General features: G+C 33.7%; 2 protein-coding genes across 6 annotated transcripts; both read left to right on the forward strand.

Annotated features, from left to right (window-relative positions):
- The first annotated feature begins 926 nt into the window (after window positions 1-926).
- Window positions 927-8,037, forward strand: LOC145616386 (E3 ubiquitin-protein ligase RHF2A-like). 5 transcript variants are annotated; one of them, XR_014107636.1, is made up of 10 exons: window positions 927-1,157; window positions 1,460-1,600; window positions 1,703-1,749; window positions 2,603-2,665; window positions 2,758-2,866; window positions 2,969-3,333; window positions 3,512-3,619; window positions 3,705-4,072; window positions 6,513-6,842; window positions 6,955-7,550. XR_014107636.1 is itself a non-coding variant. In XM_081671096.1 (9 exons), exons 1-8 carry the CDS (start codon window positions 1,152-1,154, stop codon window positions 4,024-4,026), a joined length of 1,158 nt encoding a protein of 385 aa, XP_081527222.1. In that variant the 5' UTR covers window positions 927-1,151; the 3' UTR covers window positions 4,027-4,072; window positions 7,762-8,037. The 5 variants fall into 5 exon arrangements, 4 of the variants coding, with proteins under 4 accessions (XP_081527222.1, XP_081527220.1, XP_081527221.1 ...); XM_081671096.1 differs by lacking the exons at window positions 6,513-6,842; window positions 6,955-7,550 and adding an exon at window positions 7,762-8,037 and having other exon boundaries at window positions 3,515-3,619; XM_081671094.1 differs by lacking the exon at window positions 6,513-6,842.
- An 8,816-nt stretch (window positions 8,038-16,853) lies between these two features.
- Window positions 16,854-22,798, forward strand: LOC145616596 (fasciclin-like arabinogalactan protein 17). The gene is made up of 3 exons (XM_081671348.1): window positions 16,854-18,395; window positions 21,487-21,605; window positions 22,262-22,798. Exons 1-2 carry the CDS (start codon window positions 17,048-17,050, stop codon window positions 21,552-21,554), a joined length of 1,416 nt encoding a protein of 471 aa, XP_081527474.1. The 5' UTR covers window positions 16,854-17,047; the 3' UTR covers window positions 21,555-21,605; window positions 22,262-22,798.
- The last annotated feature ends 4,335 nt before the right edge of the window (window positions 22,799-27,133 follow it).

Genomic DNA, 27,133 nt, shown 5'->3' on the forward strand with positions numbered 1-27,133 from the left:
TCCTTAATCCTTTATATCATTTATTTATGTAGGTTATATGTGCATATGATGGTAATACAATTCTTTAATTTATATATAAACTTAATTATCTGAACCAATGAAACATTACTTACAAAAAATATTACTGTAAAATTTTGAAAGCTAACAAGTTAGATTTTTTGAAATTTTACATAAATTTTTAGTGATGATTATGTGTATAATGACCAACCATATTAATATATTATAGACAAGTTGAGATAATAAATTAACAATGATTTCCTATGAATTTGTGATGGTAATTTTTTTTGTTGAATTTAAATAAATTATAAGTTACTAAAACTTATATTTATCACTTTGCTGATTTTTATTGAAATTGTTATTTTCATCAAAGAGAACAACGCTTAGGGCCCGTTCTCTTACGTTGAAATTTAGTTCAGTTCAGTTAAGCTCAGCTCAGTTCAGTTCAGTTCAGCATAGTTCAGTTCAGTTCAGATTCTAATTTCCTTCTCTTATAAAATATTCATTTCACTTCAGTTCAGCTGAGTTCAGTCAATGAAAACAGTCCCTTAATCAAATATACTCACACTCTCTAACTCTTTAAGAGGCTTAAAAGTTAAAACCCAAACATCGTGGAAACTAAGTAAGGCAAACATTGACAAGTTATGCACTTTAATTTTGCTGGTAATTGACACTTATGTTTGAAAAGAAGAAAAATAAACACATTTAGCAAACATGACACAAACCACCCAAGAAATAATCAATAAACATTGACAAATGAGAAATTTGATGATTGTTACATAAAACAAAATTGACGCGTGGAAGAAGCTGAGTGAATGACCTAGCTTTGATACTCCGTGGGCTTAAAACACCGCGTTTTATATTTTACTGTAATAAAAAAAATGGATTTTTAGAAAGAAATAAAACAAAAAAAGAAAATGAAAAGAAAAAAGATGAACTAAAGTAGACTAGTCTTCCCTTTTCCTCTTCCACTATTCACCATCTCCATATTCTTCATTTCTTCCATTTTCTCTCTCCTCCCCTCTTTCTCTCTCTAGGGTTTCTATCCTTCAATCTATTTGTGTTCATCTTTTTATCTATCGATCTATTTCTGAATTTCAATTGAAGTTGTTCAATCGATTATCTTGCCCTAATTTCATTAGTAATTGAAATTCATGGAGGTAAATTTTTTAATTTGTTTTTTTTTGGTATTAATTCCGAATTTTAGGGTTTATTGAGGTTTATATTAGGTTGAATTAGCTGTTTTGTGCTGTAATTGTTGTTTATGTTTTAGTTTGTTGAATTTGATCGGTTGGATTGACTTGTGTTTACTTGGATGGATAATTCGAGTTGACTCTGAGATTATTTTAGTTGTTTTTACGTGGATGTTGTGATTTAGAATCGTTGGAGAAATATTTGGATGTTTTTGTGGATTTTATTTTGTGATTATCTGAAATTTGAGGTTTTTTGGGGGTTTTGATAGGCTCCAATGGAGGAGAACAAGAAATTGGAGGAGGCGAAATTAACGTCGGCTGCCGCTTTCGTAGAAGGTGGCATTCAAGAAGCTTGTGATGATGCTTGTAGTATTTGTCTTGAGGAGTTCTGTGATAGTGATCCTTCAACGGTAATTATATGTTGTGTGCTTATTCTTTGTTAATTTCTGTGAATTGGAACCTATGCAATGTTTAAAGCTGATTTGTGAATTAATGCGTTTTTAAACTCGCAGGTGACGGGATGTAAGCACGAGTTTCATCTGCAGTGTATTCTCGAATGGTAATCATGCTTGGTTTTTTGTGTTTTGTGTTTGTAGAATCATTAGGGTTTGGTTTCGGCCTCATTTGGAAATGAGAAACAATAGAAAGTATGGCGCGGTGCTATGATATGACATGAAACATGTATTGTGCAACTGTGAATTATCATTAAGATGTTCTATTGGATAAAGCTTGCTCATTTTCCGAGGCGGGGGAGGGTTCATTAAGTTACCGGGTGTTTGGGTCCATCAAGTTATTGCATTTGTATTTGTATTACAGAGCCTAACATTATCATAATTGAATGATTTGAGTAGTTATTCATTTGGGATGACGGGTGAGATTAGGAGTTTAGCTGTCCGGCTGTTTTATTCTGCCTCACATTGTTGAATTGGCTTTGTGATGAAATGTAGAATGAAAAATGTCAGTGGATTGTGGATTGTGGATTGGTGCTGCTGTCTTTTGTGAGTTTGATCTTGTGTAACCTTCTCCTTGTTTTAAGTGATTGTCCTGGAATTGCAGTATGTGGTAGCAAAGAAGCGTAGTATGTACTATTTTTTGGATGTGGGAAATATTTTATATTCTCTCAGCTAAGATTATAGTTTCAGTAGTAATTAATGTGAACAGTTTATTATGATTGTGGAACTAGTACAGCTCTTAGATTTGCGGGTGTGTCTGTAAGTACCTGTAATCAAGTGTGTTGGCTAGCAAAGTTGTTGTGATATATGTTTCCGGCAAGGATAAATCGTGTTTTATTAGTCTTGAAAAAGCATATACAAGTAATATTAAATCTTATTCGTGTAACTTGCTTTTGTTCTAGTTCAAGCGGTTGCTATAGACACTGATGTTTAGATGTATACGCCTTATATTCCTTGCAGGTGTCAGAGAAGTTCTCAGTGCCCAATGTGTTGGCAGCCTATCAGTTTGAAGGATCCTACAGGGTTTGTGCTATAATCCCTTTGTCTAATTATGCTTTTGGTTTTTCTAGAAAGTTTCTCACCATTTTTGGTTTTAATGTTTTGACTCTCTGCAGCCAAGAATTGTTAGATGCTGTAGTACAGGAGAGAAACATCAGGCTTAACCCACCGAGAAATGCAGCAATATTTCACCATCCAGCGCTAGGCAATTTTGAGATACAGCATGTAAGTAGACAACTCTTTCAATCATCAACCTTGTTGCCAATTTTTCCTTGAGGATGGACTTTTCCTTGTACTTCTCTTCACGCACATGTACATGCATTGCAGTTGCCTGTTGGTGTTAATGATGCTGAATTGGAGGAGCGCATAATTCAGCACTTAGCTGCTGCTGCTGCTATGGGCCGTGCTCGTCATTTTGCTAGAAGAGAAGGCCATAGAGGAAGATCTTCCACTCAAGGCCGTCCACATTTTCTGGTGTTCTCTGCTCAACCTGATGGCCAGACTGGTTCTGTCTCTCTTCCTGAAGGAGGGCAGACTGAATCTACTCCAGCCAGTTCAGTTGTTACGCCTTCATTGCTCAGAATTGGAGGAGAAGCATCGCCGCATCTATCCTTACCGAATTATTCAAGCCACACAGACATGGTTTCTGCCTCTGGCACTAGTGCCGGTCGTGCATCACCCTCAGACAGTGGGTTAGTGCTGTGACCTTCTCAGCATATGATCATTTTGCCCACTCCCCCCCCCCCCCCCTACGCTCGCACACACACACACATTTAAATAAGATTACAAAGGAAAAGAAAAATATATTTCACTTGTTTTTCCATTTCAATCATCATATTTTAATACCTGTACTCTGTCTCATTGTTTTAGAAGTTCTCCCAGTCAATCTTCTCCAAGAAGTCAAGATAGAGCTGGTCCATCTGATCTCCAAACGTTTTCAGAAACTCTTAAGTCTCGGCTTAATGCGATGTCTTCTAGGTACTAAGCATGTTAATTTTCAGTGACCTTCAAGCTGATATATTTTTTAAACCTCTTAATTAATAATCTTTGATCTTTTGAATAGGTACAAAGAGTCTATCTCCAAGAGTACAAGAGGGTGGAAGGAAAGATGGTTTTCTCGCAATTCTCCTATGACTGATATTGGTTCTGAAGTAAGGAGAGAAGTGAATGCTGGAATTGCAACTGTGTCTAGAATGATGGAACGTCTGGAAACTAGGGATGATGGGAGACCCAGCAATGAGTCTGTATCTGACAGTTCTGAGAGCAGTCAAGCTCGAGACCCTGTTACCGAACATGGGGCTGACTCTGTTGCGTCTCCTGAAGAGAATCATTTGAGTGACAACAGGACGCAAGCACCATGTGCTGCACATTCGGGTTCTGACTGAGAATAATGTTGGCCATTGCATCAACTTATAGCGTTAGATGTTGAAGGTTAGTCTTAGAGCCCAAATCATTTCATCCTCTTTAAATATCTGCTTGTTGAATCTTTGCTGCTTGATAAATTTGTTCATGGTAATGAATATATGATCATTTTGAGCTAAACAAATTAAATGGTTTCCGGGGGGGAGGGGGTGTGAGGGAGTTGATTATGTCATTTCTGTATCATCCATGGCAAAGAGAATAGGAGGAATAAAATATCGTATGGTAAAGTGTACTATTGGGAGTTGGAAAGAAGTAATATTGAGTTAAGAAGAGTGTGGGGATTGTCTTGTTGATTGAGAGTTCAAGTTTTTCTTTAGGTGAGACTGAAGTGGTGTAAATTTCTTTCCCAAATGGCTCTTATTAATTATGACATATTGGGGTTTTATGACATCATATTAGGCATCACTTTTTGTTATTTTCTTCCAACTTTGTATAGGTTTTTAATTCCAAATCATTAGCTATTGCAATATATGAAGAAGTTGTGAGAAACAACCTTTTTTTTTTAAAAAAAAAAAAACTCCTATTTAAAAATTTACGTAGTATTTATTTCTATTATATATATATAATACTCCCTCCGTCCTCTATTGATGGTCACTTTTGCTAAAAAATTACGGGAATTAAGGAGAAATAAAGAAAGTGCATTGAAAAAGTAAATTTACATTGGATATGCAAAAAAGTAGAGAGAGAAAGTAATCAAAGTACATGGGAAAGTAAAATTTACATGGGAAAGTTAAATTTGCACAAATATTTTTGCAAATGTTAGAGAATTTTGGTAAAAAAATAATATTAATGATACTTGAAAAAAGCAAATGTGACTAACATTTTGAGTCACCAAAAATGGCAAAAGTGACCATCAATAGGGGACGGAGGGAGTTAACTATAATCCACCTTTCTTATGTATCTTTTTGCAAGCAAACCCAATGTATAAAAAAGCTCAAGGAGCACTAAGGCGATAAGGGTTTTGCAGCACCTAGTTGCGCCTAAGGCGCGCCAGTTAAAAAAAAATTGGCAGAAAATTGCTTCAAAAGCGCCTCCTGTGCGCCTCGGGCGCCTCAGGTGCGCCTAATTGAAAACGCCTCGCCCAGGCCCAAAAAAGCTCTTACCCCCTATCGCCTTGTGCCTCAATGCCTTATGTTTTTCTTTGTGGGAATACTGGGTACCACTTGTTGAATTTCTTTACCTTTATCTCATTTTTCTATTGACAGAACTACCACCTTTTGGGATTTTACAATGAAAATGGCACCGGTTAGCATAATATTAGCCATGTAATCTGCATATGAGATGAATTTTCCCCCCAAAATCTAATACCCTAAATTCACTCTCTTGTCTCCATAAACTCTTTTCATTAAATTTGTCTCTGCTTGCTCCCAGTTTTTGGTGACAACATCTATTGAGAAGTTGGGCTGACAGCAATATTATATTGAGAAAAGCATTTGGGATTCCTGGTGCTGTTGTTATGTTTACTTCTTTCCTATAAAATTATCAATCGAGAGGGCTAGTACGTACTGAAAAAGTACCTTTTGGCGAACTGGTAAATTTGTATTAGTCAAAGTCTGAATTCCTTCAAAAAAAAAGGGTGAATTTTCTATGTTGATCCGTTTTTTTTTTTTTTTTTTTTTTTTTTTTTTTTTTTTTTTTTTGGACTATAGAAGATTATTATCTGTTTGGATTGGTGGAAGAACTAGAACATGAATAAAGCTGAATGTATTGGGAAAATTTTAAGACTTGATTGTATTGTGTCATAAATGTAGGGGGTTCTGATACTAAGGGGACATTCGGTATGCATATTGGAAATGGAGTGGAAAGGAAATAAATTAGGGGGAAGAAAGGATCCGATTAACTCTTACCTATTCATTTGTTTGGTTTAACCATGGAAAGAAATCACTTAAACCTAGCTCCTTTCTTTTGTTTGAGGAGGGTAAGGGTAATTGCTACAATGCTACATTAGGTTTTAGAGAGGTAGAAATAGGTGGAAACCATTTCCCCTCGGTAATGGTCATTTTTACCCAAACCTTCTAACCAACCACTTGGTAATGGTAATGGTTTAATTGAATTCATTCCCAACCCAAAAACACTCTTATCAAACATGCTCTTAAGTGTATAAAGAAATGTCAAGACAATGTAATTCAAACAATATTCTTAATATCTTTCTGGATATGCAAAGCAATTTTGGACCATCAGCTTTAAATATTCCTCTCATTTTAATTTGTATCACCACTAGTTTAAGTGTGGATTATTAGGTGTCATTTCTGTGGTTCTTGTAATGGTCGTGAGTCAGATTGGAATTTGATGAGTCTCATGACATTCTGTAAGTCTGTAACTCTGTACCAAATGTCTTAGTCTATGACTCTCTCATTTATAACTAAACCAGCAAGTCTACTCTTATCGGAACGTGTTATAGACTTATTGCTCATGTTTAAATTTTTCTCTTCGGATCCAATTGTCACAGTTCACTTGCTGGTCTAGACCCCTCTATGCAGCTTTTCATTTTCTCAATAAATGAGACGTTCTAAAAACGCCTACACTAGCTGGGGCTTTTGGGGATTGCGATGAAGTTGAAAACCATAAGACGCATACTCAAGGGGGTGTTCATGCCTTAGGAAGGGGTATGCTATTTTTTTTGGCGAGCCTTAAAATAGGTTGAGTAGGATCATTATCCCTTATTTTTTCATGCAGCCTGAATGTCCGAAACTATTAACTTTGTGGATTACAGGGTTTTTTGTTTTATAAGATTGCACATGGCTTTCCTTGAGGGGTCATCGTGAGGTAGTTACACTCAGTAAGTTTTATCAATGCTTATTAGGCTTGTAATCTAAGGCAACGTATCAATTGATTTGTAAATTGATTTTAAGGCAACCAATTTATTATATTCTTCCCTATCTTCACATTAGCTCAAGAGAAGAACAAATGCTAGAGTGTACCGTGAATTCAGCTTCTTTTGTTTCATCAATGCCTTTGCCATGAGCTCTTCCCCTTGGTTTGAGTCATGAATACGCGCGCGCTTCGAGATTGATTATCGATGGGATATCCGGCCTGAAATTTTGCGGCATCTATTCAATAAATGAATTGTTATACATCTGAGACCTGGACTAATGTTTTGAGTGTTGCATTTCGGATATTAGATATCCAGTTTGGTATTTAAATTTTAACCTTTGAAATTCTAGACCTTTGGCTCTGATTTGGGCTAGAGCATGTCATGTTTGATGGTTATATCACTATTATGTACCACCTTCTCTGTCTCAATTTGTTCATCCTGCTTTGATGTTCTTATGCTCAGGAGAACAATTTGAGACAGCTTGATGTTCATAGTATACATAGACATACTACATTTGTCAACATTGCTGAAATATTCCACAGCCTCCAAAAAATAGAAACAATGTAATACTTTGTTTATTTAATATGTATGGTATCTGACATAATTTGATCCTGAAATCTTGGATCTGATTATTCTGATGGAAATACTGGAATTCCATATTTTCTGATGTCAGATATTTGATTTGAATTATGATTTCTTATGGGTGATTTGATCTACGTAGTATGTTCAATAATATTATGAGGACAATTTCATCCTCAATCAAGAACTTAAGAATTTTTTGGTGAAACTTGTATAGTCATGGTTTCATGGTCTTATGACATTGTTAAGTTTTGCAATCAACAAATAAATTCCATTATGACTGATTATTTTCCTTCTGTCTCAGATACAGTCCCTGCGCGATTGGGTGGATGCTGTGATTTTGATGCTTTTGCCTCAATAGCAGACTAGTAGGTAATTTCCGTGTAAGGAAAACGTCTTTTGTAATTGTGATATGAAGAGATAATAAAAAAAAAAATTACATAGAGATTCATCCGAGCTTGTTAAACATGGTACCTCGAGTACCTGATTGTAAATTATATGTTTGTATCTCGACCTAAATTATGAAAATATTTGCTGGCCATGCACTACTTCAGATGGCTTGTACGGGGTTGACGTACAATTCCGTGGGCATGTTTCACGCATCTTACTTGTGTGCTGGAGAGATCTCTATATCATTATTTGCGGTGCCCTCTTTCCATTGAATATAATCTATAGAATTCTAGTAGCAGATCAAAAGATGACTTTTTTATGAGATTGATGGTCGACAAGATATTTGATTATATATTGTGTGTATTTAATGCGATTCGCAGAGTATGAAATGTTTGGTAATATGGGTTAGTGGGTCAACGTCATTTTGATGTTTTTGATGCTTTTACTAGTGGTTGGAAGAATTTTAATAGGAGTGAAGTTAAAGCTTACGTCAGTGTCTTATTTTCCCCTACATATTGATATTGATCATGTCCAATTATATGCTGTTAAATGGTTAATTAAGCTTGGTCCAAAGTTTATTTGCATGATAAAAGAATGAGAAAAGCTTAATAGTATTGTTTCTGTGTTTGGATTTTGATGAAATTTACAGATGAATAGGTTTGCGATGTCTCTGTATACAATGCAACCATAAAATAGAAGAGTGAAATAGAAAAGGAGAAAGTGATCTTCTATCTAGATCAATACTCCTTTCGAATTTAGATTGTAATGTTATTCTATGTGCACAAAGTTCATAAGGCAAAGTCTTGTATGAGATGTTCTCATAATTATATCTACTCTTATAACTTTAGTTCAAACAAAACAGTGGCAAGTACTACAGATAGTTTTTCTTAATACATGTTCATTTCAAGTTTGTAGTTATGAATTGCAGGAGGGGATACTAAATGTTTGTTGGAACTTGTTCGTTGAAATTGTGACTTTTTTTCTTTTTCTTTTTTTTTTTTTTTTTTTGGGATGTTGAAATTGTGACTTGAAAAGCTTAAATTTGAGCTTCAAACTTGACATTTATACGCAGTAATGGCGTGATGCTCATAAAGTTGAACTGTCAAAATATCAGAGAGATGGTGGTCTTTGCCAGAAATTGGTTATGCTGCTGCCATGATAACAATCATAACATAATTCAACTAACTTGTACAGTTGTACTTAATGCATGACCTTTGTACTTTTATCAAAATATCAAAATTTTGTAGTTTTATGTTCTAAGATTGTATATAATCCATACTTTATCAAAAAAAAAAAAAAAAAAAAATGAAAAAATGAAAAAAAAAAAAAAAAAAGAAAGAAGAAGGTTTTAAATTTGTGTATAATTAATCAATTATTATACTCTTATGATCTTTATATTAACTTATTGTGAGACCTTAAAAATTACTGTAATCAATAACTTTGAAATGAGTAAGTTAATTGCGAGTTTGCTATAATTAGGTTAACAGTTTTATGCTCATCCCAGTAAAATAATATTGAGAGCTCATGACGGCTACAAAAAGTAATATGAGTAGCTATTCAATATGGTCCCCAATTTGTAGCACCAAAAAGTGAAGTGAGCATCAATAGAATTTCTCTCCTTCTAAAGTACCAATAATTTGCAATTTGCATAGCTCTTAGTTTGACTTTGCTCAATAATAGTGTCGGTAGTGTACTTAGCTACAAACTCTCTTTATTAATGAAATCAATACATTTTAATTAATGTAATCAATGATCCATTTAGCAATTAGGAAATACAAGTGAAAAATGTATGGTAGCATTCTTATCATACTATGCGGCATTGTATTGTGCATTTGTGCATAATAAATGATTAAAGGAGAGGTCTTAATTTCTCCTACTCTTGTACGTCTGTCCATACACTCTCGTCTTATTTTTTTAATTATGCACATCAAAATCATAATCATAACGAGGATTTCATTCTAATATATTGTCACACAAGACTTTAAATACTTATTGCCCTACAAAGATTTATAACAATGTACTTAATTGTTATAGAAGTAAAGGAGCAAGAATTGAGAGACGTGGGGTTATCTTAAGCTCTAGAATGTATTCTAAGAGACTAGGAAACTCACATAGAAGCGTTACACTTAAGGATATTTTAAAGACTTAGTGCGGTTAGACGAGCTAGATAAAATGAATTTTTAATAACGCACCTAAATTTGTACCTTAAGACAAGGACATGCAAATAACAAAAGATCCTATTTTTACCAAACTAAAACTTCATCAAAGATGTTAGTTTCAAATGTCAATAAACAAATTAAGTTAGTTTTGTGTGTAGATTTTTGGATTTTTTTTTTTTTAATAATTTTCTTGGCGGAATTGAGAGTCGTTCTAATTTCATATCTTAGAGGTTTAAATAGTGTTGGTTAAAAATTGCTTGAAAGTTAGGAAGTCCATATTCTGAAAAAAATAATCAAAATTGCTAGCACTGACAATGATTGAAAGATAGGTAAGGCTCTTGAGTAAATGAGTTGGTTAATGAACTTCAAGTACTGCTATATATAAGGTTGCATGAACTCCATTTAATTTACCATTGAAGTACAGCAGACCTAAAAACATGTTGATAAACAAATTAAAGAAGGCTACAAAATTTCATGATATTTGTACCAAAAATAAATAAACAAATGTAAAATCATGGTGTAATTTTAAGATGATGATGTGAATTAAATTGGATTCGAGTTCCCTTAAGTCATCAAATGAACAATAATGAGAACATAAAATATACCAAATTCAACGATCTAATTGAGGTCATAGAACATGCTTATAAGTAATGAAAACTCTTGTTCTTTGTTTTGATTAGGTCAAATTAAATTATATCTTTTGAATTTTGCTGAACATGGAGATTAATATAGTTACTTTAGTTGCAATTTAAGAGTTGTTATTGATGAGTATGAACGACTTTTAATTAAGTTGATTTTGTTGCCCCTGAAACTTATGTTATAGATTACTTGTTAAGATATAAATAATTTTCAATATGTGTAGTAGATGTTATGTGACATCTTACCAATAATGTCAACTTTGCTATTATGTATTGATGATGAAAAATAAATAGCAAATCACACGGGTGCTAAAGAGAACAGCCATAAGTTGTCATTTCATGTGATAATCACCATATTCTTAGCAAATCAAAGTAGTTTAGCGAAAAATTTATTTCCTAAAAACCGTGTGTATGTGACAATAATAATCTTTCATTTAGCAAATAATGTTTTAATTAAGGGTAGAGTACTAGTCTACTAGAGTATAACTTATGATCTATATAAGAATTATGGTATACCTATACATTATGTCAATTTTAAGCTAACTTAATTTGCATAAATTCTATAATAAGATAAAGAAAAGTATAAAATAAATAAAAATATTCTGCACAACACTAGAGATTGTAAAGCCAAAAGTTGTGATTCCAATCATTCATGTGTAATTTACTATACATTCACGTTTTTTTTAATGGCTACTATGCATTTACTAGAAATTAGTTTGTAACAAAAAAAAAAAAAAAAAAAAAATTGTCGGCAGCCTTCTAAAAGCATAAATAATAGACATAACTTTCTATTCTAATTACTGTAAAATAGATTCATCATATCCATGTACTTAGCTTATACTCTTAGGCTCTTAGCAGAAAGAACGTGTACAATATTAAATCCAAAAAGTGGTCATTATTTAATAAATAAAACCATATATTATCTCTGGTTAATTGTTGGTTTGTACGTAAAAAGATGCTCCAAACCCAATCATTTTACAATCTTTCTTCACCTTTAATTTCTTTTTGGGTTTTTTTTTTTTTTTTTTTTTAATAATTTATTTTAATTATACTTTTTGTGGAATTGACTTGCTTTTTGATAATTGGAAAATGCGAAACGACCATGTAAACCACCATTCCACCAAGAACATAAAATTAAAATTAATTCAGAAAATATGATTATTTCAGGAGCTGTCTTTAATAGTGACACGTGACAAAAACTGACAATATAACTAATATGATTATTATGGCCCACCTTAAGTAATTAAATCATTTTAATATATGGACCCATTTGCTAAAAAATGATTAATAGAGTTCATTAACTATGAAATAGCACTTATATTAGTAAAACAATTTTCTTTGGTAGGTATCAAGAAAGGACAAAAAAAATGTATTTATCCGTCAGAATCTCGCACAAGTTAATTGCAAAATAAGTATTTTGAGTGTAGAAGAAATCGGAAGGGTAAAGATCCTCACTTCAAATTGTTACTAATCGAGATGAAACCCTAACCTTAAACTTGAATGACACAATTCTTACTATTAGACTAAGCTTAATTAAGGGTCGATGATTAGTATAGCAATTAACAAAGGAAGAAATAATACAAGTATTTGGTGAATGCACCGACAGAAGCCTTCACAAATATTTGTAAGGGGCTACCCCAGAGAACATATAGTGCCCACCTAACTTTTTATAATAACAACCATTTGGGGCCTTTTGGCCCTTCTTCATTTTTTTTTTCTCTAAAAAAAAATAAAATAAAAAAAATTGATTTAATAATTGCATATAGGAAATTAGTGGTATTGCTAGGAAAAGAGAAGGGTACAAAGAGGAATTGTGACCTAATAGTCGTATGAACTATGGTCATATCACAAATTTGGTATAAGATTTGGCCTTGACCATTAGGCGTGAGGTTGAGTACTCTTACTAGTAGTTGTACATATATACCCTATATTTAAAATTTGGTTGTTAGGGTTCGATGCTTATAATGACCGACAATTACGTGTATAAATTAGTATTGGGTGTGAGGTTAAAACGAGTAGTTGATACTATATTTCTTAATTAGGTTGTTGGATTTTAATAGTAATATAGGATGTTGTGTATTAAATTAAGAATCTAGTGTCACGTTATTTGGCTACTACCTAGCTAGCTTATTTTTGGCTTTTGTTAGAGTTCATTGCTTTTCATCAGCAAATGAATTCTCTTTTATTCATCATGGCAATTTAATGTAAAAAGGTTATGGCATAACGAGTAGTAACCTACTATACTATTCCTTGCTTATGTAGTATATGATTGAAAATACTCACTTAAGAGAGTTCTAATTAACAGTATAGACGATTAGACGAGTGCTTACATTTTATTACATACTTTGAATTGTTTTGTTGTATCTAGTGTTTGAGACTAAGGTTAAACCAATTATGTTGCCAAAATTTCATTAAACCCTTGTTTTACATTTGGCTTTTTGAGAGGGGAGTTGTATTGCTATTAATTATAATCAATGTGAAGCAAATTTTGCAAATTATGCGTTGATGTAACTTGCCATTCGTCGTTGAGATTGAGTGAAGTCATTGTGCTATTATGGTTGTTGTGATGTTACATAGCATGGTAGGGGAGGGGTATCGTCATTGAAGAATAAAATAATGTATGCAATCATATATTAATAATGAACTAGCCTTACGACCCGTTCGATGCACGGGTTGTTACTTAGGTTATTTTTCTTGAAAAGTGTCGGTGTTGTTGTGGAATTTAGCTAGGTATAAATACATATAGATATTGTAGGGCATGAAATGACACATTGGTTTAAGTTATATTTAAGTTAAGGAGATGAAAAAACTATTTTATTGTTAATATAATGAACGCTAATTAGTTTAACTTTAATTTACTATATTAAATATGAAACACTTAATGTTCTTACTTAAATTTGTAAGTTTTAGAATGCCTAAAGATTAAAGACTCAAACACTATTTATATATTTTGTTTTTATATTAAAATGAAAATTTAAAAAGGATTAAGAGAGGTGACATGTGGCATATGATTGATTATGGTGACATGTGGCTTAGTATAGATTTGTGGTTTGTGTTTTTAAATACTAAGTATAGATAGATATAGATATAATATGGTTGATTATATTACTTCTTATGTCCACTTTCTGCATAATATAATATACGAAGTAATTAACTTAATTTTGTACACTTAGCAGCATTTTAATTGTCTATTTTAATGAGAAATTCGAGTTTTAACCTACCGTTACAAAGACATTACTTACATAGTTACATAGACTTATTTGCAACTTCCCGGCTCCCTAATAATTTTTGCTTAAATTATTTTTTCAAAATTTATTACAAGTAACTTTAATATAAATGGACGTATATAAAGCCTTAACATTTGGCTTGAATTATTTTGCATTTTTTTTAATGCAATGCCATATCGTAAATGGCAACAACAAAAAAAAATGATTAGTCCAATGTTTAATAAGCTATTCGTAGTTTCGTGCTTATGTAAAAATGTAATAAGTATTGGACAAGTATTAAAATATGTTCAATTCAACCCATTAAACATTCTAAACATAATCTAGTTTCATTTTAACAAATCTCTCCAAGCTTAACGTAGACCAAATCGCAAAATTAGTAAATGTTATAATTGGTACAATGTTACCAACTCATATGATAATTATTTAATCAAATAAATTGATGTAATTTTAATATGGATTCTTATTGGTTACAAAACACTCAAAATTACTTGCAATACGCCTTGAGGTTTAGCCTTGGTCTTTAAGGTTCTGATAAAACGTGTCACCAATTATAAATTCTAAACTAAAGTTGGGCTAATTATGCATAATTATATTAATCAGTGAGGATAATGAAAAAATTTGTCACACTAACGAAAAAGGTAATAAAGTTACGTTTTTGGGTGTTGCTTAACAATAAACCATGGTTAAAGAACAATGCACCTTTCGTATTTGGCCAAAAAAATACTACACCTATCATTGGTCACTACATCTCTTTTTGTATGTCTAATCGAAACTTTAGCTAAGAGAATAATTGATTTATGTAAGAGAAATATTAGGAGAGATTTTGTTAGTTTTGTTTGTATATCTTACTTAGTAGAAAATGTTTATGGTGTGGTTAGCTACACCATACTAAAGCACTGACATGGTAATCTTCTGACCAATCGAATAACTTCTGACTAAACGAATAATACTTGACTGAGTAATCTTGGCCACATTATGTGACAAACCACGTATAAAAATTTGTGTATATTTAGATATGTGCGTCAAATACTACTTGTATGTAAAAAGTGACAAATGAGACAAATAAAAAGAAACGGAAAAGTAATATCTATTTCTCCTAACTCGAGAGGGAGACAATTGAAGGAGACGGACGGCCTTCCGGCAGAAAATACATCGTCGTCAAAGCATTGCCGTTTATCACAAGTGGTACGTAAAGTAAAAAAGAGTAAATTTTATAAATTCATGTTTGTTAATTTTAAATTTATAGGTATTTCTGGTTTTGGTTTAATACATTAATTTAATAAAATAGTTGCGGTGGGCTTATTAATCGAAGACATAGACAGCTCATCTTCAAGTTCAGAAAGACATCACAGGTACGACAGCGTTTTGGCGGGCCCGCATGTGATATTCTTTGTGCGGCTTATATTTTGTTTTAATCTATAATCGGCTCGGCTTGAGCCGTCTTAGCCATGTACTATTTCTAGCTCACAAGTCACAACACAACTCTTTAAAACTCAAAGCAAAGCTAAAGGACAAAAAAGGGGTACCATACAAAAGAAGGGTTTGGTAACAAGTTTATGAAGCAAAGAACCTTGCACATTAATACATTATATTTATCAACAATAATAAAGAAAAACAAAAATTAATACTCGTACTTCATATGTAATTTGTTTCTTTTTAATTGATATGTTGACGATAATCACTATTTACATAAGCTATTATAACTTTTTTTATGTTTTTTTTTTGTTTTTTTGTTTTTTATTTTTTGTTTTTGTAATTTATTATTAAGAAAAAAAACACTTCGTAGTATATTGGGTTTTGATAGATTCATTATTCATATAAACAATTATTTAAATTTTATAAACAATTATTTTACAAAAATCACATTCTTTAAATTTTTGTTTATTAACAATTGAAGATATTTATATTTGAAATTATTGATATATAAGCCTAAATAAAATGTGTCAACTAAAACAAAATGAAATTAAAAGTAAATAATTTTATTAAGGTGACGATCGAGTCTTTATCATTCCAACCCGTGCAAATGACTAGTAAATATAACTTATATAAATTGTAGAAACCGCATGATTCATCCACTATATGTCTATAATCGTGCCATATTATGTAATTTGTTCGCCACTCCTACTTTTTAAAGTAGGTCGGTCCACTTAAATGTAATGCATGATAAGTCGAATACTCGAATGACAAAATATTTATTAAAATTTTCGTTTTTGACTTTATTATCTACTTACATTTTTCTTATTTAAATCTAGTCAAAATTATTAGATCATATATATAATACCTGAAAAATAAAGAAATTAAGCATTTCATGCAAAAAAAAAAACCCCAAAATTAGACAATTTTTCTAGCCATATCATCTTATTTCAAGTGCATAATATATAGCCTTAAACAAATAATTCAACTATCGGCCATGTGATGTAGGGCTAGTTCACATTGTTAATCTCAACCATTATAAAGTAAAAAAAAAAAAAAAAAAAAATGAAGATCAAGCTTAAAGTCTTTATTAAAAAAAAAAAAGATAAATAAACACATTTAAAAAAAAAAAAAATGGTTCACAAGTAGTTTTATCTTTACCATAAAGTAAAGACAAGAGAGAAAAGAGATTGACTTGAAGAAATAGCAAGCAACACAATGCCTCACAACTGTCTCCTTCTCTTTCTATTCTAACTTAATAAACTCTCCACTACTCACCACATGGACATTTCAGGGACACCCTCAAACCCAACAACAACACTAACAACTTGCCCACAATTCGGCTCGGCTCAACTCGACTCGGCTTATCGGCTTAGCTTTCACTTTTACAAACTCAGCTTGTTGTGTGGACCCCACATCCAGGCTGTCAGAACCTTCTTGTTAAACTTCCAATTTCACCCTTCAAAAAAACTTTCACCTTACCCCTATCACAGTCCAATCACCACTCTCCACGTCACCATCCCTTCTTTCATTTCTCTCACAAAACTAAACTGAGCCGACACTCTTCCACCAAACCATAGTTACTCACTCTCTCTTTCTCTTTCTCTCTCCTCCCCCCCTTTTCTTCTTCTTCCCCTTCTTCATCTTCTTCAATCTCTCATTAATTTTTTTTCTGAGAAATTAATTTGAGCAGAATATTAATAAAACAGAGATCCACCCACATTTTCGATCTTCACCTTCACCATTGTTTGAACCTTGTTGAAATGGGTGGCCTTAATTTTAATGGCTGCCTTTTAATTTTCTCTCTCCTCTTCTTCTCTACACTTTCTACTGCATTGCCTGCTCGTCCTGCTAAATCGACTTCTTCTTCTACAAATTCTAATTCGGCGGTTCAAATCAACTCTAATTCAGTTCTTGTTGCGTTGCTCGACTCGCATTATACTGAGCTAGCTGAGTTGGTTGAGAAGGCTCTTCTTCTTCAGAAGCTTGAGGATGTGGTGGGGAAGCAAAATGTAACGATTTTCGCACCGAGGAATGAGGCTTTGGAGCGTGAGTTAGACCCTGAGTTCAAGCGGTTCTTACTCGAACCCGGGAATCTTCGCTCTCTTCAGACTCTTCTACTGTTTCATGTTATTCCAGCTCGAGTTAACTCTGAGGGATGGCCGACTCATGATTCTAATGGACGCCATCACTTGACTCTTTCCAATGAGAAGGTTCATTTGCATCAGAATAAGAAATCTGGGTTTAAAACCGTGGATCTAGCCAAGGTTATTCGGCCTAACGATATTGTCCGGCCCGATGGTGTGATCCACGGCATTGAGCGTCTCCTAGTCCCGCAGTCGGTGCTGGAGGACTTCAACAGGCGCCGCAATCTGAGGTCTATCTCGGCTGTGATTCCTCAGGGTGCGCCGGTGGTGGACCCTCGGACTAATAAGCTGGTGAGGAAGAGTAAGAAGTCCGCGGGTCCGCCACCACCACCTGGCGCCCCGCCGGCACTCCCCATCTATGCCGCGATGGCGCCAGGCCCCAGCCTGGCCCCGGCACCAGCACCGGGGCCAGGTGGGTCTCACCATCATTTCAATGGTGAAGCTCAAGTGAAGGATTTCATCACTACACTGGTACACTACGGAGGGTACAATGAGCTAGCTGACATCCTCGTCAACCTCACCTCCCTCGCCACTGAGATGGGACGATTAGTTTCAGAAGGATATGTAATTACAGTATTAGCCCCCAACGACGAGGCGATGGCGAAGCTAACAACTGACCAATTATCCGAACCCGGGGCGCCGGAGCAGATCATGTACTACCATATAATACCGGAATACCAAACGGAAGAAAGTATGTACAATGCAGTAAGAAGATTCGGGAAGATTAAGTATGACACTTTGAGGTTGCCTCATAAGATGACCGCCGAAGAGGCCGACGGGTCGGTCAAATTCGGGCAAGGAGAAGGTTCCGCCTATTTATTCGACCCGGATATTTATACAGATGGGAGGATCTCTGTTCAAGGAATTGATGGAGTGTTGTTTCCTTTGGAAGAAAAAGATGATAAAACTGATTCTCTTCAAAAATCTACTCGTGTTACTAAAGTTGTCACCAAAACAAGAAGAGGTAATTGCTTTAAATTAATTTATTCTTTATTTGATTAGTTTGTTAATTAGTTGATTGGCTGATTTTTTTTTCGGAATTTCTTGATTATTATGTTTGATTATTTTTTTTAATGGAGAAGTTAATTAGGTGTAATATTACCGTTTAGTTTGGCTATAATTGCAAGTTAAACCGAATATAACCATGACATTTCATCTAAAAGAGTTTATTTTTGTAGCAAATGTTTGATTAATTTGTCTTGTTAGATATGAATTGAATTTTGATCATAATATAAGTGACGTGAGAATCTATAATTAGGTACAAGGTCTTAGGTTTTTGTTTTGATTTATATTGGAATAGAACAAGTGATTGCTTAGGAAGTGTGAATCCAAGGATAACCGCGTGGTTAAGGTAATTCGTATGAAAAATCTATTCATGTTCATTTGATGACCAGAAATTCGGGGCAAAGTAACGGGCCTTATGGATTTTAGGTGGAATTGTTCTGGAAAGTGGTGGGCATTTGTGAACAGAAAGTGAAGTTCCCTTAGTTGGGAGGCAATGAACATGAGAAAAAAGAGAATGCGTGTAATGAAAAGGGGATGGTGGTTCAAAGATTGTTATTTTCATCTTTTGGGTTAATGGATGATCTTTTAGGAAGTGAGAAGTGTAGTATTGTTTTCCATGAAACAGATAATTCCAGTATTATATTGTTCATGGGTGACCTAAATTACACGTATACTAGTAGAGTGGAATTAGATAATTAAGCTCAACCTTTTGCACATGCATTGATGTTACTCATCTTTGTTTGTATCATCGGAGTTGGACAGAGATTGGTGAAAGGAAGTGGGCATATGAGCCAAGAGGAAATCTGCTGATGGTATTTTTGATGTATTCTTTTTTGATAATAGACGAGATTATATTTTTGCACAATGCTTTTCTGTACGTAGGCTTACGCTAGGTGTTATTTGTGTTGAAAATGTGGCAAACGGCTTTGGTGCTTAATAATGTCATGGATCGTTGGATTAGGGAGAAAAGCGTACTTGGATGGCTAGAATTAGGCTATTAAGAAAGATTGTTTTCTCACGGATAATTGTGGCCTTGTGGGTGAGTGATGGTTTGATGTTGCATGAGAGGAGGAAAGGACACGAATTCTGATGGAGACTTGTTTAAAACATTAACCCTCAAAGTCTAATGGGAGTAATATGATTGATGGAGAATTTTTATTATTCTTTTTTCATTGGTGTTAAAATTGATAATACTGATTGCGATCTAACTCTGTCAAGATCTACTGCTATTGTATTGGTAAAATTTTCCCTTTAAAATATTTTTGTCCCAAAATTTCTCTTTCAAGTAAATTGTCTTTGAACTTTCTAATAAATATGGAGAGGAGTTGAAGGAAAGTGTTACTTCCCCATTTTATAATACTCCATAAAAGACATCAACAGTATTCAAGATGAAAACTCTCATCACCCGTTGGTAAAAGTCTATAAACATTATGTGTACGTTGTATTATTATGGAGTAAAAAACTTTGTTTGGGATCCTAAGGTACAATCATATTGGAAGTTGATATTAAAATTTACCTAGAATGACTCTTTTCACATGTTTTGATTCAGTCATCCTTGACTGAGTCATTAGGAATTGAGTGGGATCATGATGTTTAATCTACTGTATTTAAAGATGTAATTATTTTGTATTTTTTTTTTAATGAAGTCTGAAGTTAGATAAGTTCATTAATTTAATAACTCTGATAGTATCTTTATACTCCGTATGAGTTAATGATAACCATGTATTAGAGATTCATGAAGTATGAATTTAATGTAGTTAAGTGAGTGAGAGAGTGTTCTGCTTGACAGTTGTTGGTTGCCCCAAACTCTTCTTAGGAAAATGATGGATCATTAGTGGGGAAAGAGCACACAGACAGTGACATTGACTCGATACAAAGATTAAGCACTAGTCTTTTAAGGTGTACAATTATTGTGATGGTTTCTTACCGTGTTAACCAGAATTGGTCAGCTTTTACTTTTAGCTATTGATTAAATTTTAATCCGTAGAATTTTCGAGGTGAAATAATAATTTGGTTAGTAGTAAGTCAATATTATCCTCGTGTTAAAGTGATACTCTTAATAGCTCTTTCACCCACTATTTTTAGTAGAACTCTAGCAAAGTTGTGAAGGTCCCTACCATTACTTCACATCGCACACATGTGTGGGTTTGAAATTTAAGGGTAACCTTTATGTGGCCCTGCAAATTATTATTTGTATCCTGAAGTAGCTAATATGGTGCTGCTTCTACCGCTGTGTGCCGGTAGTGATGCTTTCCATGGAAAAGTACTTCCCGTCGCACCGTGTTGACTTTGTACCCCTAAGAAATCGAGGGGATGAGTTAGATTGTTGAGAGTAAAACACAAGGATGATGGTTGGTCAATTAGTTTGCTTGTGAAGCAGCCGGAGAGTCAATTTAGTAATGTAGTACTAACTGAGGAAACAGCTAAAAAAATTCCAGCTGTTATTTTGATGATGACGTCTTGTCCTTATAGAATACAACTCTCTTCTAAGTGTTTTCAGACCATATGTCCATATTACTAATTTTTTGTATGTTTATACATTAAAGTGATATGTGTATTTTATTATCAAAGGAACTTCGGAGTAATATTGTCAAGACAAGCCGATTTTTGACTCCATTTAGTTTGTAGTCATCTGTAAGTTAACATATAGTCCAGAATCCAGATAGAGGGGAATTCTTTCATGTGACCACCTTACAGAAAGAGTGGATTCAGTTATCAAATTCAACATTGTTACCGACACTCGTATTTGGCTGTGGTGTTGTTAGTTCAAGTCACGCTAAAATAAAAATATATCCGAATGGAGGGGATGTATATACGTTTAGTCTTGGTTTGTGAACTGACAATAATGACAATTGTTATTTCAGGAGATATTTTGTATACAGAATGAGATTCTATATGCCTTATTTTGTGTGTTGAATTTTAAGTATCACGTTCTAGGATAAAGGGATGAATTTTAGAATCGTATGCTGTGTACCAAATTGATTTTTCATCGAGTCAAGTTTTATGCTATGTTTGCTCGTGTCTAACAAATTTTCATGGTTATGTCACAGGGTTATTGATGCAATCAACATGTTGGGTGCTTGGCTCCGTGGGACAGCGCTTGAATGCTTGCCAATGAGCGAACACGCCGTCTTGAGGCTGACAGTTAGGCATCACAAGAAACCACAAGGTTTCACCTCAAAATCTTGGCTCTTTTCCTTTTTGATACACCCTCACATTACATGTTTTGTTTCTTTCCAACCCAATTATTTTATTGATTTGATTATTATTCTCATATCATTAGACTTTTCAACCTTTATATCATATTATTGGCCTTCTTTTAGGGAAATACTTTGCCTTAAAACAGTTCCAACTTTCGAAGAAAGTTAATGTTAATGGAGTTCAAAAGATTGGTTTCAGAATTTGCTTTAATATGAAGGCAATGCTTAAGCTTCCCTTTCTTCTACCTAAAATTTTCCTTTAATCTTTAAGAGAGTGGGTGGTGATGATAATGAAATATTTCTTCATTTGTGAGTCTTTCTTAAGTTGGTACTAGTTTGATGCTCCTGAATTAACTTACATATTAAGCATAGTATAAAAATAAAGGAAAAAAAAACAAAGTATACACACATGATTTGCATTTAGTGCTCACCTTTTAAAAGCTTGTCACCAACAACTCACCATCACTATTTCCATAATTATTCTTTCTTTTGTGAGTAATCTGTAAATTCTAGTTTTAGACGACTGTCTCACACTAATTTATCGTGATACCTTAAAAGTTATTGTAACACGGTCCATCATAAAAACACTCTTATTAATTTTTTTTTTCGAATTTTTTTTTGACAGATGTAAAATTGGTGACAAGTGAACAGCTTCAGATGACTGCCTTTAGAGAGTGATGTTAATACAGTTTTCCTTTTTTTATTTTTTTAATTTTTTTTTTTTACAATATATTCAAGGGTAAAAAAGACCATGTTAGGGGAGCCAAGGTCAGGAGGTGTGCAATATTATTTCTTACCACTATCATCAAGATTCCTGCATAGCTCCCCCCAGGAGAGAAAGAAGCTGCTGTAGTTATAAATATATACAGTAAAATTATGTTAAGATGAAAAAAAAAACTGTAATTTTTTTTTTATTTTTTTTTTTTACTTTTTAATTTTTAATTTTTGTTATTTGTTGGTGAAAGTGAAAGGTGTCGGTGGTGGTGGTGGGGGGATATTAATTTTGTGTGATGGGGTGGAGTTGGTGGGGGCCAAAGGTGATATTCACATTCAGCAACTTTGGACCCCACCCCCCTTCTTAATAAACAAATTTGGAAAACACCCAGATAATAGTTTGTGCATTTCAATAATAATACTTAAATTCATTCTTTTGTGTTCATAATACTACTATTATTTTCATTTTTTTGTACCTGCTTAAGATTCCTTAATTATATACTTGTATTATACTTGTACAGTTGTACTACTTACATCCTTGATTAGAAGGAAGGAAAAAAAAATCTATATTTTAGTGGCTGCAACATTTTGTGTGTTCTTTTCACCTTAAAAGAAATTTGATTAATTTGTCAATTAAATTTAAGTGCGTTCTATTTAGCTTATAAAAATTCAAGTTTCCTACCTATCAGGGTTAACTAAGGGTCTGTTCATTTCAGCTTAATTTTAGTTCAATTTAGTTTCTAAATTCCTTCTCTTATAAATAATTCAGTTCAGCTCAGCTTAGTTCTATAAATGAGAACAAACCCAAAGTCTAATATTTTCTGTTTAGATAGAAAGAAAGCGCGAAAATCCATGTATGGCTACCAAAGGATCACTTAATACAAGCCTCTTGATATGTAATTAGAGATTTAGAGGGTATATTAAGCTTGGGTTGTTTGGGCTGCCGGAAGGTCATATGTCGTTGTCCTAACATGAAAAATTGTAAATAGAAATATAAAAATGGTGATTAGATTCTTTTGACCTGGTAGCTTGTTACGCGCAAATGAACAGCTAAATATCATTATCTTACTAATAACCACTTTTTATTTTTATGTTAAACTAACCGTTGAATGATTGGATCTGGGTCTGCTATATCAAAGACCAGAACCTTCATTGAAGCCCTTAACTTAAGGCATCCTAATTATTGTCCCATTATTTTGTAATCTGCTGCAACATTACACAACCTAATTGCTCTAAATTTTTAATCCCTTTATTACGTGATCTTAGTTGTTACTTTAGAAAAGGTTTCATTGTTTTATAAACAAGCAACATTACACCAAATATCAAGTTCAAATTCCAAGCAACTCGAATCCTACTACTCCGCATAGTTCAAATGTGTACATGGTCACACGTAAACTTTTTTACCCTCTCTGTTTTCCTGAGTTTTAATCCCAATTATTGTGGTTACGGAAATCAAGAAAAAGTAGAAGTGAGAACGATGCATAACCAACTAAACTTTACCAAAACGGTAAATTTTATAATTAAAAAGGGAAGACAATAGCTAAAGGCCAACGTAAATATGGCATGAGTTTGGAATGCCATGCCTTTCGGCTGGTAGAGAGCATAAGCAAATCCCTATGAACCGTCCAACCAAAAAAAATGGTTCCAACAAACCTCTCCATGTGCACCACCAATTAGATGGTGGATGCTGCCTTGTCCTTATTAATGTGGCCTTCTTTGTAATTCTTTTGCTTATACATCAAAACTCTTATTCCTTAATTAATCAACAATCATTTCAAGTACAATTATCATGGGAAATTGGGAATCTAGCATTATATTTGTAGTCTTGTCTAGTCTATAACAGGAAACACTCGTACAACGTAACAATATTGTTTTTACTTCAATCTCTTCATTTTGAATATGAAAATCGTATTAAAAAATTTGACATGATGTGTTTTTACCCTGTATATAATTCAAACTAGTTTAAATCCCATGCAATGCACGGTTGTTATTAATTTTTTAAAGAGTTATTATTGTATTGAATTTTTTAAAAAAATTATACTTATAATATTAATTCAAAAGTAAATATAAAAATATATTAGTTGGGTTTATATGGAGAGTTATTATTGTTAAGAATTATAACTGGAAGAAAGATATTTTTCATTATTATAAAACAATTTCCTTAAATAATCTTCATAAAAAACGGAAAGTAAAATGGGCGGGAAAATTGTTAATGACATTGTGACAAGTGTCATTTTAGATTCGCTTTTAGTATAGGTTAATTGATGATTGGTTGAATGAAATCAAGTATTCACATGAACGACTTACTCTATGTTTCCATCCGTCCTTTAAAAGATTTTTTATTTTATTTTATTTTATTTTTTGAAACCCCGTCTTTTAAAAGTTTAAATAACTTTATTGAATGACATATTTTGCTTTGAATCTTTTCCCCATTCCTACTAACCTCTTAAAAACCTCACATAAGTCAATTAAGCGTGGATAGAACCAATATAGATGTGGTTCAATTTCAAGTAATGAGTAACAACATACCATCTCCTAAATTTCACCGACTACAATAGTTAAATAATTAGCCCACTGATTAGCAATGATTTTAAACTTAGAGTTGTTAATTCGGGTATTCAAGTCGGGTTTGGGTCGGGTCAAATTAGGTTTCGGGTTAAATCAAGATCAGGTTATTTCGGGTCAATCTAGCTTCAGATCAGGTTCAGGTTCAGGGCGGGTCAATGTCAGTTCAAGTTATAACGGGTCGTTCACCTTTTCAGATGGTCGGGTTCAATTAGAGTTAAAATCAGATTGGGTTCAATTTCAGGTTCAGGTTGTGTTGAGTCAGGTTTGGATGGGTTAACAAGATGGTTCATTCGGGTTCGAGTTAGTGTTGAGTCGGGTTCAGGTTCAAGTTTAATTCTAATAACTATCGATGTGGTCAAGTTGAAATATATAATTACGCTTTCCATAATTTGATCAAGCATCATCAAGATTTTATCAAACCTATATACGAGTAATAGAGAACAAAATAAAGTTATATAAGCTGAACAAAAGATTTTATTAAATCAGATTAAGGGTTTACAGAATTATACCAGTATAATATAAGCTGAATAAATGGTATATAAAATTTTATTAAACCTTCTAGACTCGGGTTCATGCTTTAATTGGGTCGGGTACTAGTTCAGGTTCAAATTGTTTTCGGGTCAGATTAAATCGGTTGACGGTTACTTTCAGGTGAGAGACATGTTCGGGTTCAGGTCATAATGTATTGGATCATATGGGTTTTCGATTAAGATCAGGACAGGTTCAAGTTAGGTTACATGTCACTAGTTTCACCCCATTGTTCGAGTACAAGCTGGGTTCAGATCTTTGTCCATTAAGGTTAGGTTCTCGGGTCGGGTCAATTTTTGACTGCTTTAGCTGAAATCCCCACTTTCAAAGGAAATTTTGAGGTTTCGGGGCCCGGTGGAAAAAAGTGTTGAGACCCTAGGGGATATATCTCATGGTCATATAATGCCATTTGAAACCAAATATGATCATTATTTGTTGTCATAAACGTCCGTAGTAGGCTAGAGTTTACGAAATCACTTCAAGTTGTGAACGGTTAAAATGATAGTTTAAGAGCATATTGGATGGTTCCACCGACCCAATTGGACTCTTGGAGGGTATTAGGGACCATGGTAAACATCTCGGCAATTTTTATTTCCATGCGACAAAATGTCAAAAAATTACAAATTGAAGGCTATAATCCACGATTTTTGAGGAAATTTTGAGGTTTCGGGGTACGGTGGCGAAAAGCCTTGAAACCCTAAGGGATACATCTCGGGATCATATAATGCCGTTTGAAACCATATATGATCATTATATGTTGTCATAAGTGTACGTGATACGTTTGAGTTTACGAAATCACTTTAAGTTGTGAACGGCTAAAACGACCGTTTAAGGGAATTTTGGACGGTTCCACCGACCCAATTTGACTTCCGGAGGGTATTAGGGACCATGGTAAACATCTCGACAATTTTTATTTCCGGGCGAAAAAAGGTCAAAATATTACAAAATTGAAGGCCATAATCCACGCTTTTTTAGGAAATTTTGAAGGCTTGGGGACCGGTGGAGAAAATCTTTGAAACCCTAAGGGATACATCTCAGGGTTTTATAATACCGTTTGAAACCATATACGATCATTACATGTTGTCATAAACGTCCGTGGTAGGCTTTGGTTTACGAAATCACTTCAAGTTGTGAACGGGTAAAATGACCGTTTAAGGGCATTTTGGACGGTTCTACCGACCCAATTTGACTCCCAGAGGATATTAGGGACCATGGTAAACATCTCGGCAATTTTTATTTTCGGGAGAAAAAAGGTCAAAAAGTTACAAAGTTGAAGGTTATAATCTACGCTTTTTGAGGAATTTTGAGGTTTCGGGGCCCGGTAGCGAAAAGCCTTGGGACCCTAAGGGATACATCTCAGGGTCATATAATTCCATTTGAAACCTCATATGATCATTACATGTTGTCTTAAACGTTCGTGGTAGGCTTGAGATTACGAAATCACTTCAAGTTGTGAACGGGTAAAATGACCGTTTAAGGGCATATTAGATGGTTCCACTGACCCAATTGGACTCTTTGAGGGTATTAGGGACCATGGTTAACATCTCGACAATTTTTATTTCCGGGCGAAAAAGGTAAAAAAAAAAAAAAATTGAAGGCTATAATCTACGTTTTTTTAGGAAATTTTGAGGTTTAGGGGCTCGGTGGCGAAATGATTTGAGACCCTAAGGGATACATATTGATATCA

The sequence above is a fragment of the Chenopodium album genome, chromosome 26 (assembly GCF_948465745.1).
Source record: "Chenopodium album chromosome 26, dcCheAlbu1.1, whole genome shotgun sequence".
NCBI lineage: Eukaryota > Viridiplantae > Streptophyta > Magnoliopsida > Caryophyllales > Amaranthaceae > Chenopodium > Chenopodium album.